The 17,719-nt window shown below is 40.0% G+C and overlaps 2 protein-coding genes and 1 long non-coding RNA gene across 3 annotated transcripts; 2 read left to right on the forward strand and 1 right to left on the reverse strand.

Moving 5' to 3' along the window:
- Positions 1 to 2,497: 2,497 nt before the first annotated feature.
- LOC102707373 (ASC1-like protein 2) lies at positions 2,498 to 5,962 on the forward strand. Its single transcript, XM_006647770.3, has 6 exons — positions 2,498 to 2,735; positions 3,432 to 3,661; positions 3,795 to 3,950; positions 4,726 to 4,911; positions 5,010 to 5,194; positions 5,383 to 5,962. Exons 1-6 carry the CDS (start codon positions 2,610 to 2,612, stop codon positions 5,412 to 5,414), a joined length of 915 nt encoding a protein of 304 aa, XP_006647833.1. The 5' UTR covers positions 2,498 to 2,609; the 3' UTR covers positions 5,415 to 5,962.
- Positions 5,963 to 9,604: 3,642 nt separating this feature from the next.
- Positions 9,605 to 12,823, reverse strand: LOC102707648 (LRR receptor kinase SERL2). The gene is made up of 11 exons (XM_006647771.3): positions 12,694 to 12,823; positions 12,381 to 12,513; positions 12,214 to 12,285; positions 11,965 to 12,108; positions 11,771 to 11,842; positions 11,602 to 11,661; positions 11,401 to 11,498; positions 11,132 to 11,281; positions 10,658 to 10,999; positions 10,056 to 10,435; positions 9,605 to 9,940 (listed from the first exon to the last, which is right to left on the reverse strand). The coding sequence occupies exons 1-11, from the start codon at positions 12,800 to 12,802 to the stop codon at positions 9,620 to 9,622; spliced, it is 1,881 nt and encodes a 626-aa protein (XP_006647834.1). The 5' UTR covers positions 12,803 to 12,823; the 3' UTR covers positions 9,605 to 9,619.
- Positions 9,641 to 11,138, forward strand: LOC121053530. Its single transcript, XR_005811095.1, has 5 exons — positions 9,641 to 9,698; positions 9,817 to 9,987; positions 10,109 to 10,571; positions 10,665 to 10,874; positions 10,977 to 11,138. It is a non-coding gene; the product is annotated as an uncharacterized LOC121053530 (long non-coding RNA).
- Positions 12,824 to 17,719: the final 4,896 nt, after the last annotated feature.

A 17,719-nucleotide genomic window follows, 5' to 3' on the forward strand; every position in this document is an offset into this window, starting at 1 on the left:
CGCGGCGTAAGGGGGAGGAAGATTGAGCCGGGGTGCGGCGGAGTGGGTCCACGGATTGTGGGGTCGGGAGCGCCGAGGTGAGGGGATAGGTCGGGCTCGGTTGATTTGGCGCCACGTTGAGCGCCACCGCAGGCGGCGACGACAGGGAGGAGATCGTTTTGTTTATGTAAGGCAAATTTCGTTTTGTTTCAGGCTATAAAAATATTTTCTTTTTTATTTATTAGGAAAGTTTTAATATAGTTTTTTATTTATCTATAAAAAAATTGTACATGTTTTACTTATTTCTAAATTTACTACTATTCATAAAATTCTAACAAAAATCAAAATATTATATAGTTACAGTTAACCACGTATCCACGTGTTAAAAAATAGGTTTTATACAGGGCCGCGTTCGTTTTCCCGGCGAGATAACTTAACTCTCTCGTTTTTCACGCGCACGCTTTCCGAACTGCTAAACGGTGTATTTTTTGAAAAATTTTCTATAGAAAAGTTGTTTTAAAAAATCATATTAATCTATTTTATATTTTTAAAATAATTAATAATTAATTAATCATGTAGTAATCTATTCCTATGTTTTTCGTGTCGGGTAAGGGTGCGTTTGGTTAGTGGTCAAGGTAGGATGGGATATGGTCATCCGTATTTTTAGGGATATGATGATCCAGTTTTATGTTTGGTTAGATGGATGGGATGATCCAATTTTTTGTTTGGTTGGATGGAAGATGATGGATGGGGTGGACATATTGAATTACTAATAAATAATAATATAAATTAATCATCATAGATTTTAACACTAATTTAAACTTGGTAATATAAATTATCAATTAAATATATCTATCGTCATTAATTAACACTAATTTAAACTTGGTAATTACTAATTAATGTCAAAACAAGCTAATTATAACTAAACAATCACTAATGATCATGGTTCGCGAAGGTGGATGAGCTAATCCGACCAATTTGACCGGATACACCCATCCAGCATCTTCATAGAATATTCTCTTTCTGGACCACCATATCCAGTTTTATCCACGAACCAAACGCATCAAAAACTTGGACGGCCATCTTCCATCCAGGCATATCCCACCAACCAAACACACCATAAGTTAACTTATCTACCTCTCCCACCGAACGCAGCCTATATATACGAATTTTACCAAAATAGTTTAGTTCTTTTTTTAAAAAAGAAAAACATCCAGACTAGTTTGAAAGGAAATATTCTTTTGAAAGTCACCGTGACTATAGTACTTACAAATAAATTTGTCTAAGAAATGTCATCGCCGTTAGAGTTCCATCAACATTTTTCCGTAAGTGCTATAGCATGAATATGTATTACAGAAATGGATGGAACCTAACAGCTATGACATTTCTCAGACAAATTTATTTGTACGATGAGATTTTCTAGAACTCGCATTCGTCAGTGATATTTTTAAGACTTAGTCATTTGTCAATGATATTTTTTAGATTTTCTCTTTGATTAAAATCTTGTTGTAACCCACACAACATATGGCTACACTAATATAAGTATATACGTGCATCGTGTGTTTCTTCGGCTAACGGGAAAATAAAGAAAAACTTCAAGCTAATTATATATTCTCATATCCACAAACATATTGATCTTGTTCTTTATTAGGGATGGACAGAAAGCTCGTGACTCGTTGGCTCGTTCGATTCGTGACAAATTTGGCTCAACTCGGCTCGGCTCGTTTCACTTTTCTAACAAGCTGAGCTAGCATTTTAGCTCGTTAGAGATAATGAGCCAGCTCGAGCTGGCTGATGAGCTGCTCACGAGCCTAACGAGTTAGACCAAAGATACGCGATTCGTCGGCATTCATTGTTTCCACCCCGGAAAGCATGTGTTCAATACTTTATAGGTTCACCATGTGATTTGTTCGTTCAAATTTTAATATTTAGATACAATTTCATATGATTTGTATGTTTGAACTAAAAATTTGCTTATATAATATATTAAAAAATTATTTAAATTAACTTTTCATGCATGGCTCGCGAGCCTAACGAGGCAGCTCGAGCTTTGTAACGAGCCGAGCCGAGCTGGATTTTTAGCTCGTTACGATAACGAGCCGAGCCGAGCCAGCTCGTTATCTTAACGAGCCAGACCGAGCCGAGCCGAGCCGAGCTGAGCTGGCTCATTATCCACCCCTATTCTTTACCGTACTTTACCACCTACATTTTTTTATTTTTTTATAAGCATGTTTTCTACAGCATCGTGATTTTTTTAAAAAAATATAAAAAAGAAAGCCATATGAATCTATAGTTTAAAATTTTTATAACCAATAATAATAATTAATTGATATGCCGTCAAAACAACACGTCCCGGAGCCCGTAAGAAAAGTCCACGTAGACCGTAGTTGAGAAAAGTCCCGCCCGTACTTTTGGTCGCCTCGCCACCAACTTTGAGAAGGCTCCGGGCCATATCCCGTTGATCCATCCGGCCGGGATCAGCCACCCTTTATTAAGCGAGCCGCCACGAACCGCAGACTTGTCGAGCCGCGCAAGCGCACCGCGTCTTCTCGCTTCGCTCCTCCTCGGCTTCTCCTCTCCTCTCCATCTCTCTCTCCAGCGGACGACGGGCGGCGAGCGGGCGGCGGGTCATGGGCATCCCGCAGGTCGACTGGGAGGCGGAGAGCTACCCCGCCTACTCGGACTTCGCCGCGATCCCCTTCTTCGCCGTCTTCTTCTTCGTCGTCCGTTACCTCCTCGACCGCTTCGTCTTCGAGGTGATAGTTTTCACGGCTCCCTCGTTTTCCCCCCACCACGGCAGCACGCCCATCTCCGCATTGTTTTTGTATGGTTGCCTGTTCACCGCAATCTTACGTGCGATGCTTGAGCCAGCATTTACTGGAGTGTGAGTCGGGAAAAAGGATGGGGATGGTTTCTGAGTTCTGACAACTATCGCGTGGCTACATTTTACTCTAATCAGCTGCTATTGTGGAATTGTAATCATATTACTCCAGTCAGGACTCAGGATTGCTATAATGAAGATTGTTAACTATTGCATACAGTAGAATGCTATCCACTGCGGTTATCCATAGTGTCGTTTATGTCTATCTGTTACAAAGTCGTTAGGAGTATGTATGGCCTGTTTTTATCAATGCACACTACCATATTACCATCCTTCGGCAATTTCAAGGTTGCTCTAGGAAATTCTAGGACTTGGATTGGTATTCCTTCAACCCAAACATTTGTTTCGTTTTTGGGAAAATGCAAGGCCGCCGCTATAATTTTGCTAAATTGGAGGTATGTCATCATGGCCCACATGTCATTGACTCACGTGTGTCCTATATGTCAGTGAGATACAAATGACATATCTCTAATTTTGCAAAATTCTAATGGCACGGTTGTAAATTTCCTGTTGTTTTTTTGGGGGAGATTATGAAGTATGGACTATTCCTGACTTGGCATTTTATCTACAGTGGTTAGCCAGGAGACTGATTTTCAATAAAGATGACGATAAGCTTGATCTTGCAACGTATGCAGGGGGGATAAAGATAAGAAAGTTTAAGGAATCAGCTTGGAAATGCATATATTTCCTTTCTGCTGAATTATTGGCCCTGTCTGTTACATACAAAGAGTCCTGGTTCACTAGCACAGAAAATTTCTGGGTTGGGCCAGGAGAGCAGGTCTGGCCAGATCAAAGAATAAAGTAAGAACACATGTTCCCTCTCATGTTTGTTATATGTGTTTTGTCTACGCAAGTTACTATCTGCCTTCCTGATCATACATACACACATGTGCCACCCCCAAGTTATTACTAAATCCTTTTTTGTTTGGTGAAGATTTAAACTCAAGCTGGTCTACATGTATGCTGCTGGGTTTTATACATACTCAATATTTGCTCTTCAGTTATGGGAAATAAGGCGCTCAGATTTTGGTATATCAATGGTTCATCATGTAGCATCTGTTTTTCTCATAGCATTATCTTACATATTCAGGTAAGTTAGCTATTTATAGATTTTTCAACCTTATCTTTGTTGACATCCATGTCTATTTGCCTTCTTGTATGTTGTAATACTGTTGTGGTTCGTTAACATTTTTAAGTCACTACAGAGGCAGAGCCCTTCTGCTTCTTGTCCTATATTCAGTGTTGAGAATTGGAGTTGCTAGGTTGCAACAACAAATTTTAGTGTTTAGGCAATTGGGCACACTCGTACAATATACACGCACACATGCCTTTGTCTTTTCTGACAAATGGAAGGGTAGACCATCTATGTTGTTATGTACCATGCAAATATTGATTATTAGAGTTTTGGCTTTTCTGACGACGGCGTCTTTTGGCGTCGCAACCCTCGTGAGGGCGTCGTTTTAGAGTCTTCGTGTCGTTAGCTCGGTGGTGATCGGTCTCGCATAGCGATGGCAGGTTCGGTGCTTGGCTTTCCTCTCTGTAGTGTGTATTTGGACGGTTGACACATGGTTTGGGGCATGTGCTCTAGTGCACTTCCTTCCTCGACAGCCATTTGTCGATGTAAAACTTTTCTTATAACTTTTTCTTCCTATCTTAATTATATTGAATGACCTTCTTCGGTTATTCCAACAAAAAAAATATTAGAGTTCAATGCATCATAATAATAGTATATCTTATGTTTTATTATTTATCGTAACATGCTTTATTATACTTGGTAAATGCTCAACCATCACAATTAGTTTTTGTTGAAATCAACATAATCATAGTTTTATTTTCTATATTACCAAATTAATTTACTTAAGCAGATTTGCTCGTGTGGGTTCAATTGTCCTCGCCATCCATGATGCAAATGATGTGTTCCTGGAATTGGGAAAGATTTCTAAGTACAGTGGCTACCAGTTGCTTGCTGATGTTTCATTTCTTGCCTTTGTCTGTTCTTGGGCAGTCCTTCGTCTGATATATTATCCATTCTGGATTCTCTGGAGCACAAGGTAGATATAACATGTTACTGTGTTCATATATGGAATTCTATACTTTAGAGGGATCCTAGAATATCACTGAAGCTTTTTCATTTCTTCTAAATTTTCAGCTATGAAGTTGTGCGGTTTTTGGACAAGAAGAAGCATAAGTTTGATGGTCCAATATACTATTATGTATTTAACTGTCTTCTCTTCTCCCTCCTTGTTCTACACATATATTGGTGGGTATTAATGTGTCGAATGCTTATGAAGCAAATACAATCTAAAGGGCATGTTGGGGATGATGTCCGATCTGGTAGGTTCTCTCTCCTTTTTTTTCCTTAGATTGTTATAATACAAGGTGGAGTTTGATAAAACTTCTTTTGAAGTTAAACATTGGCTAAAGACGAATATGTCATTTGTTATACATTACATAATATACGTCCAATATTTATGTATGTATCATGAAATTCATAATGTTCACTGTCTCCTGCCTATTTGTAGATTCTGAAGGTGAAGAAGAGCATGAGGATTGACCATCTGTGTAGATCCTGAAGGATCAAAGGGTTAGTCCGTTTAACTGCTTCACTACGACACTAAGCTGAGATATTACCATGCTGTGCCGTGTCTTCAAATCACTATTTTGTTTTACTTCTATTCTGCCTCTTCATAGGTAAACAATACATTAGTGTACTTATCTGGACGAGCATCACAGATATATGTTACCTGGGTATTATCCATTTATGTAAATTAGGTAAATGCTGTATAGTATCTACACAATACTCAATGGAAGCACATGAGTTGTGCACATATCTTCCTCTATCGGCTAAGTCCATGCAACCTTTTCATCAAGTTGTTCATGATAGCAACGTAGAAAATTGCATTTGTTAATCTTTCTTAGAGCTAAAGTGCAGGTTGGCCTTTTACATATGATAGTACAGAAGCAGATAACAACTTATGCCCCTTTCCAAAGGTAATTTATATTCCTTTACCACATTTGACAAGATATTATATTCAGGTACCCTATACATGTTTTTAGTTAATATTGTAAAATATAATCAAAATTCTGTTAATCATCTTTGAGATAGGAACCACTAACTGCCTGTTACGCTAGTAGTCCACATAAGCTAAAATTTTATCAGAATTATAACATTGTAATGCTTGATAATCTTCTGTGGATTTTATCTTCTGCAATAACAACCAATAGCGGTATCTCAAACTTTCAATTCTTTATAGCTTTGCTATTTCAGACTTGACATTCATCATCGTTAGGCACAAGAACCAATACATTCCCTAGCTTTGATGGTGTCAATGACAATTTCATACTCAAATTTTATTTTGTGTAACCGTATGCATCATCAATAACTGTTTGGTTAAACATTATGATGTGGTTGGTATACGAAAGTAACATATGCAGCTGTTCAAATATATTCCACTACAATTTGATACAACATAGTGAAAATTGATCTTGCTTTGTTATGTAAGTAATCAGTATATATGATTATTAGTTTAGGTGGATCAGCTGTAAGATGATCGTTCCATTGACTTAATTAATTAGAACTTTAGTTCTCTTGTATTAAATCACCATACGAATACAGTGAAGAATCATCCATTTTATTGAGAAGAGCAGGAGCCTTTTTAATAGTCAACCACTAGTTGATTCAAACGATTGAAAGTAAGAATCCCACAATTGATGTCAAAGCTTTAGTAAGATGTATTGGTTGATTAAGGCAGGGAAACAAAAATTACTATATTGGTTTGTTAGCTATTTCAATGTCCCGCTGATGTGTTCTTTTCCTTAGGTCACATTTTAGTTCCTATGGAGCCTCTACATATTAGTACCCTTGCAGCTGATGCTACTAAATCCGCTGCTCTTTTTTTGGTACCGACAATTAAGAAGCTTTTTTCCCTGACTTGCTCCATCAGAAACTAAATCACAAGCTTCTGATAAAAAAATGGGTGTAACTTTTTGAGCCAAAGTTTTCACTTTTGGCTAGCATATATTATCAGGGGTTTGCCAATATTATGATAATAATATATTTGAAGACTATAACTGATAGTGATATTTAGTTACCAGTGATATTCTACCCCTATTCAAAACAAGTGAGATTCTCGTTGTCCTTAAGTTTTGTTCGTGCTTAGATAATCCAAAAGACTATTTGCTGCAAAATGATTTTATCTACATGAGGTTTGGGTGCGGCGACCCATTGTATTCCCTTGCGTTATAATCATCACCTTATAGTGATTATTGTTGGTCGGTGTCCGTGGTTTTTTCTCGCAAGGGTTTTCACGTTAAATCATGTCCATTTGATCTGGTCAATTTTCCTAACAAGTACTAATAGGAGGCTGTCGGTGGAATCCTCGTGACATGTGGTGTCATTCTTGGGGGTAAGGAGTGATGTGCGCAAATCTCATGGTTGTCCGAGAGATGTTGTTTCTATGCTGCTTGTCTTGATGGCAATCCTAAAGTGCAATGTCATTTTCTGATAAAGATTTCTGCAATTTGGTGCTCCTAGAACAAAAGGGAACAACATTCTTGTAAGTTGGAACCGTTTGTTTTACCATTGTCAAGACATTTAGGAAGCCAATTTGGCAACCAATTTCCTTATACTACCTCCGTTTCATAATGTAAGATGTTTGACTTTTTTGTTGTAACTTTTCACCATTCGTCTTATTCAAAAATTTAGTACAAATATAAAAAATGATAAGTCGTGCTTAAAGTTGTTTTGATAATAAAGTAAGCCACAAGCAAAATAAATGATATTTTTATAATTTTTGAATAAGACAAATGGATAAATGGTCAAACATTACAAACAAAAAAGTCAAACATCTTGCATTATGAAACGGAGGGAGTAGCTTATAAGGTATTATATCCCGTTGAATTTGAGTCGTTCTCAATAGAAGATATGATAATGTCATTTCAATTGTTTTGTCCATTCATCATTTCCATATGCATTTCACATTATAAACAATAAAGGTTAAGTGAACAGTTACTGAAGCACATTATGCGAATTTTCTTTGAGAAATCAGGAACTAGCTGAGCCTTGAACTGGAAATAAACCAAACATAGATGGATTAGTAGATAATTTAGCACTGGCATAAGAAAAGGAGGGAACGGGTGCTAGATGCCCTTTTCTCTCTTTCTGCATTTCTTTTGCTGAAGAGAAAGGGAGGGAGGTTTCGTGCCAGTCGTTGGCACTTCCTTAGCAATTTCATCTTTTGGAACCTCAACTGTGAACTAGGAAGTGAAGATATATGGAGAAAGTTCTAAAAGCACCATGCCATGTCACTAGATAGTTTCTTTGGCACTGTATTAATTTGCAAATATTTATGGTGATGTGAGCTTTAGAAGTCAACTTTACTGTCATTTTTTTACAGCAGTTATTGAGATGCACTGGCGTGTGAAATATTTAATCTCTCTTCCTATGCTATTGTGCATCTGAGTTCCTGGCCAGAGCAACTGCTTTTGGATGTGGAAACTCTGATCTTCATGTTATACTTCTAGTCTTGGACTAATTTTGTTCAAAGGCTGAGTCTAAGTTTGAAATTGAAACATATTTTCTAGGATTTATCGTCTTCTATTTTGTAGCCAACTGTTCACTTGTTTTTTTTTAACAGCTGGCTGTTTGGCAGCTAGCTATGCTTTGAGATATAACAACCAAAGTTCAAATTTGTCGCTTATCACTTCAACCCATTACCGTACATCCATACAGTTTGATATTTCCAGGTATTCTTTGGATCAAATACAAATCATTTGATGCTTTTTTCCATGTGAACGTTGAAAAGAAGCTCAATTTTGTTTACATATTAAAATTTTGATTTTGGATAAATTTTATGGATTATACCATCTTAATTTATATACAAGAATTTGCTATCATTTATGGGAGTTCTCTTTTGTTTCCCTAATTTTCAGCTCTACACCTAGAAGCAAACATTCCTCTATGTATCTCATAACTTTGAGCTAATACCAAACTTAATGGTTGTGCCAGTAAATTCGACATGTTGAACAAATTTTGATCAGAGCCATCTTGCCCTGAGCTATTAGCATATCAAGGTGGTCTGAGTCTGACCCATTATAACCCGCCTCTGATGGTTTATAATGCTTATGTTGGTTGGGCAGAGAGACAAATGGGCTATGAAGCCAAGACAATGTTAGCATCACGTGTCAGTGCACCAGAGGTAAGTCTGAAGGTAAAAACACATTTTGTTTATCTTATTGTATTTGATGCAGATGTTTATCATCGTGTTATTATGTTCTGTTACACTGAACTACATATCCGCGCTAATTGTTTGCCTTTTTTGAGGCATAGCTTTTCGATTCTGTATGGTATGCTCAAAACAGAATCTTCTCAGCAAGCATTTTCAAGCTTTGCATGAACGCACAGAGATGTCATTGCCATGTATTTCCAATACAATGACACTAGTTTTTCTTTTTTGGAACTATAACTGAAGACACAAAGGAGGAAAAACCAAAAGCATAAACAAAACCTCACATTTTGAAAAATATTGCCCTGCAAACTTATTATACCAATAGTTACAGAATCTATAAAAGTAGAAATATCCTATGCCTAGGAAGTGCTCTTTTTATCTTTGTACAGCTTATCTGGTACCTGCTTTGGTTTGTGATTTCGCATTAGCATACATTTGCTTGATTTAAACTTTTACATAGGGGTGCCTCTTGCTGTACAGACCCTGCTGCAAACAACTAATGATGACTTGCCTTCCACCGTTTGTCATTGTGTCATCTCGGCCCAGAGAGCTCGACTGCCTGCACCAGCAATGACGAGTCGTCCGTCAGGTCAGAGTAGCAGCGACCGAAGGTGAACTCAGGCACTTTGAACTTGTGTGAGTCAGCGCGCTGGGATGCCTCCCACCGCTCTGCCAGCCCATCGCCTTCCAGCATCCTGACCACCTCTGACATCCGAGGCCTGTGACCAGGGAGATATTGGGTGCACAGCAGTGCCACCTGCACCATCTCCTCCAGTTCGACGCGGTCGTAGTTGCTTCTCAGGCCCTTGTCGACAAGCACATCAAGCTTCTTCTCCTGGTGCATCTTCTTCACCTGAACACAATCCAATGTCAAGGCAAGAGACAAGACTTGGTAGACAGGTACGCTAGCCTTATTTCGTGATAATTTTCCCGTGCTCCAAACTCTTCAGAAATGGTAATGAACTTACCCAGTCCAGCATGGCTCCCTTCTGATTTGATGACTTTCCGAACTCAAGTGCAGTTTGACCTGTGATCAACTCAAGCAGTAGGATTCCAAAACCAAAGACGTCGGTTTTCTCAGATGACTGGCCGGTGGAGAGGTATTCCGGGGCAATGTGCCCAACGGTGCCCCTAACGGCTGTGGTGACATGTGAGTCGCGGTGATCCAGGAGCTTGGCAAGCCCAAAATCTCCGACAATAGCTTCACAGTAGTCATCGAGCAATATGTTGGCTGCCTTTACATCCCTATGAATTATCTTGGGGTCACACTGCTCATGCAGGTACAGTAGTCCTCTTGCTGCACCGAGTGCTATCCTCTTTCTAGTGATCCAGTCCAGTGGTGGCTTCCCTGCAATTAGTCACGAGAGAACAAAATTGGTTATATACTTATATGGGAATCATATTCTTTCTAAAAAGAGTTTGGCCAATGAAAACGATATAGAAACGAAAGGATCAAATAAGAAGCTATCTTGTGAAGAATGGAGGTATTACATTTATTTATTTGATGGAATAGCTGGTTCATTTATAATTTTGGAATATATGACCAATCTTTAAATCATGATATTCTTACCTTTCAGACGCAATGCAACACTCCCATTTGACATGTATGGATATACCAGAAGCCTCTCAGTAGCAGTCATGCAGAATCCATAAAGTCTGAGGAGGTTCCTGTGCAGCGCCAAGCTGATCATCTCAACTTCAGTCTGGAACTGTGCCTGCCCGCCTGCAGCATTACCGTCTTTCAGCCTCTTTACAGCTACCACAGTTCCATCTGGGAGCTTTCCTCGGTAAACGTTTCCAAAGCCACCTTTTCCTAAGATGTTCTTGTTGCTGAAGTTCTCTGTTGCAACCTGAAGCTCTCTGAACTGAAACCTCTTCACATTTCCTAGGTTGACATTCTCTGTGTGTTGCTCTGCAATAACCAATGCGTTACGACAAAAACAACCGTGGCATGCTAGTAACTGATACCAGGATGCTCCCAAATTTCACAAGCATTGAGGCATTATGGATTTATGACTTAAATCAGTATTGGCATTTTACTTACCATCAATAGCAAAAAGAATCTGCTGATTTCGCCTATGCCTCCACCAGAACAGCAATCCCATAACAGGGATAAGGAAGCTGATGCAGCCAATTGTAGAACCAAATGCAATTGCAACCTTGTGGCTTTTAGATTTTGCTGGCATCAGGGTACCTTTTGATAAAAGGTCATTAGAACAATTGTTATCTACATGGCCAATGCAAACCTCAATTTCCAAGGTGATTTATGGAGAGTACACACTGCTAATCAGCAATGACCAGAAAACTGCATACCCTGTGTATTATTCAGGCTGTAGGACATCGGCATTGGTAAAGTTCCATAACAATCATGTTCTGTAGCCGCAGCACAGATCAACGGATTTCCTACTATACTGCAAGAGAAAGTCGAACAAGTTACTCTATAAGCTCAAAATTCGGAGGTAAATATTGTTTTCATTGGAGATAGTATACAAGAATATTAGACTGCATACTTACTTGAACGTTCTTGCCAAAGAACCAGGTATTGGACCACTCAGATTATTATAGGAAAGATCCCTGGAAAATGCAAGTCCATAGTAAACACCAGCGTAGCACACTGACTGACTGACAACATAGGAGTGGGACACAGAGCACCAAACAGAAAAAACAAGCAAAGGATACTCACAGGAAAACAAGCTGTGATAAATTAGCTGATGATGAAGGGTATGCACCAGACAGGGTGTTGTTGTTGAGCCTCCTGGTATCAGCAAAATGGTAAAGAATAAGAAGAACTACTCTAATTGTGGCTCCTCCTGAGCGGACAGTTAGAAATGGAAAATCTCATCCAAGGCTACCGCACTAGAACAGAATTGCACTTACAAGTACTGGAGGCTTTCAAGGTGACCTACAGTGTTTGGTATTCCACCAGAGAAGTGGTTGCTTGAGAGATCAAGTGTTTTGAGCTTTGTTAGCCTGCCGATATCTTCTGGAATTGGACCATTGATGTTGTTGTTCTGCAAAAGACTACAAACAAGATAAAGATTAGAATCTCTTCCCATTCAAGAAACATAACGAAATCAGAATCTACAGTAATGATCACACAGTCTAATCACGGCAGGAAAAACCTACACTATCTCAAGATTGGTCAAATTTCCTATGCTTGGGGAGAGCAGGCCTGAAAGATTCTGGCTTGGAGCTTCCCTACCAAATTTAAAGCAAGCAAAGAAATAGAGGTAAGTCAAGGAAACTTTTCAAGAGATTATTTTGAGCTGTGTCAAAAATGATAGGTGGCTTACAGGCCAGTGACAAGGTTATCAGGTGAGCAAGTAACCATAGTCCAGCTGCAAGGATCAACCGAATCTTGGTCCCAGTTCTTGAGCACACCATGTGGATCCTTGAGATAATCCTTGATCATCATGAGAGCTTGCACTGCAAAAGGAACAGAACAGAGATTATGACGCATGACTCAAGTACAACTCACAAGAAACAAACAAAGAATAACCACAGCAGAGTTACACATTACAAAACAAGGTAGCAAGCACCAATGCATGCAAAAACAAGCAGGGGAAAAGAAAAGGAGAGCTCTTGATTTGAGGACAGAATATTAACCTTCATAGTTTACACCCTTGGGAGAGAGGACGCCACTTACAGGCCTGCAAGGGAAGTAGAAGGAAAGAAGCGCCAGGGAGTAAACAGCAAGAGCCACCTCCATTGCCATGGAAGGGCGGAAACAGGAAGGCCCTCTTCTCCTCGAGGAAGAAGGGTCAGTCGCTTGTGGTGTATTCAAACATGGAGGGCAAGGCAAGAGTGAGGCCAAGGAAAAGAAGCACGCAGCCTTCTCTTCTCACAATTGCCAGAGGCCTCTGAGCCCCTGTCAGTAGCAAATGACACAAAAGAAGATGCTTGTGTTCTGGCCGCAAGCAAAAGCGCAAAAGGAGGGGGCGCGAGGGAACAAACATGCCTGCCACCTGACCCTGCTTGCAATAGAAAATTGGAACAAATGAGAGGGGTATTCCCTTTCTGTGTTCTTGGGGTTTGAGCCTGTGAAAAAAAAAGAGATAATGTTATGAAAAACAGTGACAATGTGTTGTTAACTAAAAAGGGTCTGTTGGCATTTTCAACCCATAACACTAGATATGATTTTTATAAACTTTCTACCATCAAAAAATTAGTACTAGGCACTACTCTTCCAATACAAACACCACTATTTCACACTTAAATTTAATGCTACTTATCTCATATGATATCTTAGATATTGTGTAGAAGCCATATCTCATGTAAGACATGGTTTTATTCTCTTTTCTCATTTATTCACTTGCCACATCAATTTTTTATTCTATATGACAACTTATTTAATGCTATAGACACCATCCTAGTCATTGGATTGGGCCTAAGGCTAATCTAGCCTAAAGCAGCAGATTAGCATTGATCCCATCCAAGAAAGACATCCGCTTTATTGGAGTATGGGTATGGGTGTGTGCAGCAGTGGCAGTAACACTGTCACAGGTCACAACAGCACCTTTGAGGGATTCTTGTAAGAAAAGAATTCTCCAAGGTAGGGGCAGACGGGCAGTTGGACAATTAGCTTGGTAAGTGTGCGAGAATTATTTTGGAGGCCATAAACAAGGAGCAAAGTATCTTTGGTGGGAGGAAGGGCGGATTATGACAGGGAGGAAGTGCCTCTCGCCTGAACTGAAGTGGAGGCACTGAGAAGAACTTGACAAGAGAATTTTGGCCATCATGCATTGTGGATGAAGAATCAAAATCAAATTAAAAGCAACGATATTCTGTCCTGTGGCTCTGTTGTTACTGTAGCAACAACCTGGGTGCTTGACACATCACATTGTATCAATTCTGTTGGCATCAAACAATACCATGCTGATACTCGCATACATACTTCCAGGTAGAGAGACCTATCCATACTTTCTTTGTCATATCATGGTGCTTATGTTGTTGTCACATCAGTACATCACAAATGTTAAGTTTTAATTGTTTGTTTTTTATAAAAACAAAATGACATTATTGCAAAAAAAATTATGAACAAAACTTTACATACGTGTTCCTAGCGATATAAAAGTAAAGGTTGGAAAATAAACCGCGATAAAAAAACCTTAAAATTAGCCCTAAATTTAAGTTTGAAAATTTTAATTTTAGTCTATAAGTATAAATATAAGTGAAAAGATAAGAGTGCTGGTAGTTTGAAAGTGGACATGATGTACTGTATGTAGAGGAGTGATATTTAAGTAAACCAAGATCGTGGTGTTGTTTAATTAGGATATTGCTGTTAGTTTGATGCTCCAAGAGACCATCACCACCCTTCTTGATCTGCAGACGAGATGGCATGGCCTCGCCCCTTTTCCTTTTAGGAGGGAGAAATCATTGTGGCACCTTGCATGAAAGATGTGACATTTCTTTTCAGTGAAATGAGGGATGCTTTGGTGCCTTTGCCTCCTGCACCTTTTTCTTTCCCTTTGCTAATGCTATCCTGCTTTATTTGCGTGTGTATGTGTGTGTGTGAAAGACAGAAAGAGCAATGTTGTATGGAAATACCGTATAGATGTATAAAGGTGTGATAACGTATGGTAAATTGGTAAGTCACCCAAAAGGTGATCTGTAGGTTTATCCGTATGGCGTATAGACAACATAAAACTATTCAGGATTGCTTGCTCCCCTGAAAGTTGATGCACGAGCAGAATAAAGCATGTCTGATCAAGCTCAAAGCATGAGATGCATATCACAATAACACTTGTCTCAAATTTCCTACTGAAGACGGCATCATGTCATCATTAGCTTTGTTGTTTATACTGAATGGCGGAAAGACTTAAGTGGTGGCAATAGAAATCATTGAACTGATCTTTAAGGTCACTTAAGATCAAGAAGCATGCATTCCAACAAAACGGCTGAAGCAGCAACATCCGCATCAGGCATTCATGCAGCTGCAGTGCACCCATGCACACGGGACACAGCACACAGTAAGAAGCAGGGTAGAAACAGTAGAAGATCTTCGCATCCACTGCTCCACGCACATTTCACCAACGTCACTGGCTTCCTGGTTTGACCAGGTGATCTCGACCTTCAAGTACTGTGACCAACACACAATCAGCAAAAGATGCTGATCTTCTGTACGCCATATATCCTCCATCCTTCACTGCCTTTGACCAGTAAGGTCACTGTTGTACAGTACAGTACAGACGCCTTCGGTAAACAAACTCCGATCTTGCAAGCTGAGGACCAGACCATGGTCACTTGCAGCTGTAGCTGGACCTTGGATACAAATTAGCTCACCAAATATGACTAGCTAGCCTAGCTTTCATCCTTGCAAAGTCCCAACCAAGCAAACATGTACTCCAAGACCAGACATATATCTGAAGTAAGGTTAGCAACAAGTACTCAGATCAGACATATGTTACTAGCACTGCAGCTCAGATCAGGCGTATATTTGAAGTTACAGTCATAAGCCTAAACACATGTTTGTGCTGAGTAATTTGGTAGGAGTAGTACATAAAAAAGCGCGGGTGAACTTGCACCACGATGCCAAACTAGGAGGGCGTCCATTTACCGTTTCGATGGACATTTCCCCTTGTCCGAGCTGAAGGCAATGGTTATCCCAAGAGAATCTGCATATTCCACAAGCTTGGCCATGCATTAGAATCCTAAAACCACTCCCTTGTTTGGGTGGAGTTGGGAAGGGCAGTTGGAGCCTTGAGAGCTGTGCCGACACATGTGTAATAGCAGGTATAATAGCAGGCTATAAGCCAACTATAAGTATATATTTTAAAGAGATAAGAAAGGGGAGAGAAGAAAAGAGAGATGGGCTACTAATTTGTAGCCAACTATACACGGACTCCAAGGCACCGTGTGTGTATGACATGTGGGTCATGTACTAATGTTTGTAGGTAACTATTATATGAGTTGGCTATTAGATTGACTATAAATGAATTGGAGCTAGTAGTTGGCTATACTATTAAACTTGCTCTAAGAGCAAGGCTAATAATATAACCAACAAGCTGGCTATAAAACTTTTTATAGCCTTCTCTTAGCCCACCCATATACTAGTTAGCTCTTTATCGTTAATGTAGGATCCGAATGTCACTTTCACAGAGTTTCTTGGTTCCTGTGCCCAAGTTGCTTATAAGCTTACAGCCTGCTTACACTCTCTTATCCCCTCTCTCCCCCATAAACACATAGACAGCTTATAGTCTCTCACTGTGCTTACAGCTCTAATGGACTACTGGTGGCTCTCAGCCTCTCACTGTCCTATAGGCTACAGCTTTAATTTCCTACCATCTCTACTGCAATGTCTATATGCATATAATGGGATGAGAGGAAGCTTTTCTTTAGGTTACGGTATTTTTCAGCGAATTTGTTCATCTAGCACAAATGTTGTTATTGCTTGCACTGGAGTAAGGTGCAGAACCTTCCCCCCGACGTGCTTTGTCGTGTATATGCCACAAGATTCCAAACAATGGTGGCCAAATTTCCACATCAGATGAAGTGCCAGAAGGATCAGATCCAGTGCCAAAACCTGAATTCTTCCCCGGGTCAGGAGTCACCAGAGTCACTGGCTGACCTCTGGCGCTCCTGCGAAGTGCGACCAGTTCTGAATTCTGAAGCATCGACGTATCTGTGGCCAAACTGCACCGAGGTACTATGCGATGTACCATGCTAATGATGCACACTTCTGGTGGTCCAAAAACACCTCATGGCAAGCCGAAACAAGAATCCCTGAAGCATTTTTCAGGATCAACCAAATGGAGAGGAATACATGATACAGCATGTGAAAATCACGGGCATCCATCGCCTGTGTTCTTTTGCCTGTCATTTTCTCAGTTTTTTCCTTGGCTTTTGCGCACACGTTTTTCTTTTAAAAAAATTATATAAAAGTTCACTGTCTCATGTTTTTAAAATAAATTTTTAATTTTATAATTAATTCTATCGTTTATACCATTAATAGCTATAAAAATTCGGATAATCAAAAAAACACAACCGTTTATAGCTACTCGTAATTGGTGATTTCTGATCTGGAGTGTTCATGTCTTACATATAATCACATATGGGCATCTGGGCCCTAAGACTTGTTTGATTGGCTCACCTGATTCCATTACAACCGACTAACTTATGCTAATCAACAGAGAAACAGCATGATCCGACAGGGGTAAACCTCCTAGAGCAAAAAACGATGCTCACACAAGCAGGATAGGCAGAGCCTGGGTTGCCAACTTGACATCACTAATTTCTACTATGGCCCTAGGGTAGTTCTCAGAACATTGAAGATGTAACCTCTGCAACTTCAGCTAGGCCTGTACATGTTTCTCCTTCACCTCTTCACTGATCTCCCCCTTGGATGGCTTGGCCTGTACATGTTTCAAAGCTAGGCTGTACGCATGCAAAATCCATCCCGTGGTCAGACTGAGTAGAAACGCTCGGCTTTGCACCATGCAAAAATCAGACTGGGGTCATCCAGCAGAAGGCTCATTTTTCCCCTTCCCCACGTTCTAGGTTTTGGCCAGGCCCCCCACCGCCAGGAACAAACCCGCCGCCGCCATCCACCCCGCCTGTTCTGCTCGCCGCGCCTCCTCCCGTCACCGGTCATCGCCAGGCACGCCGCCACGCCTCGTCCCACGGCCATCGACAC

This window comes from Oryza brachyantha, chromosome 2 (genome assembly GCF_000231095.2).
Source record: "Oryza brachyantha chromosome 2, ObraRS2, whole genome shotgun sequence".
NCBI lineage: Eukaryota > Viridiplantae > Streptophyta > Magnoliopsida > Poales > Poaceae > Oryza > Oryza brachyantha.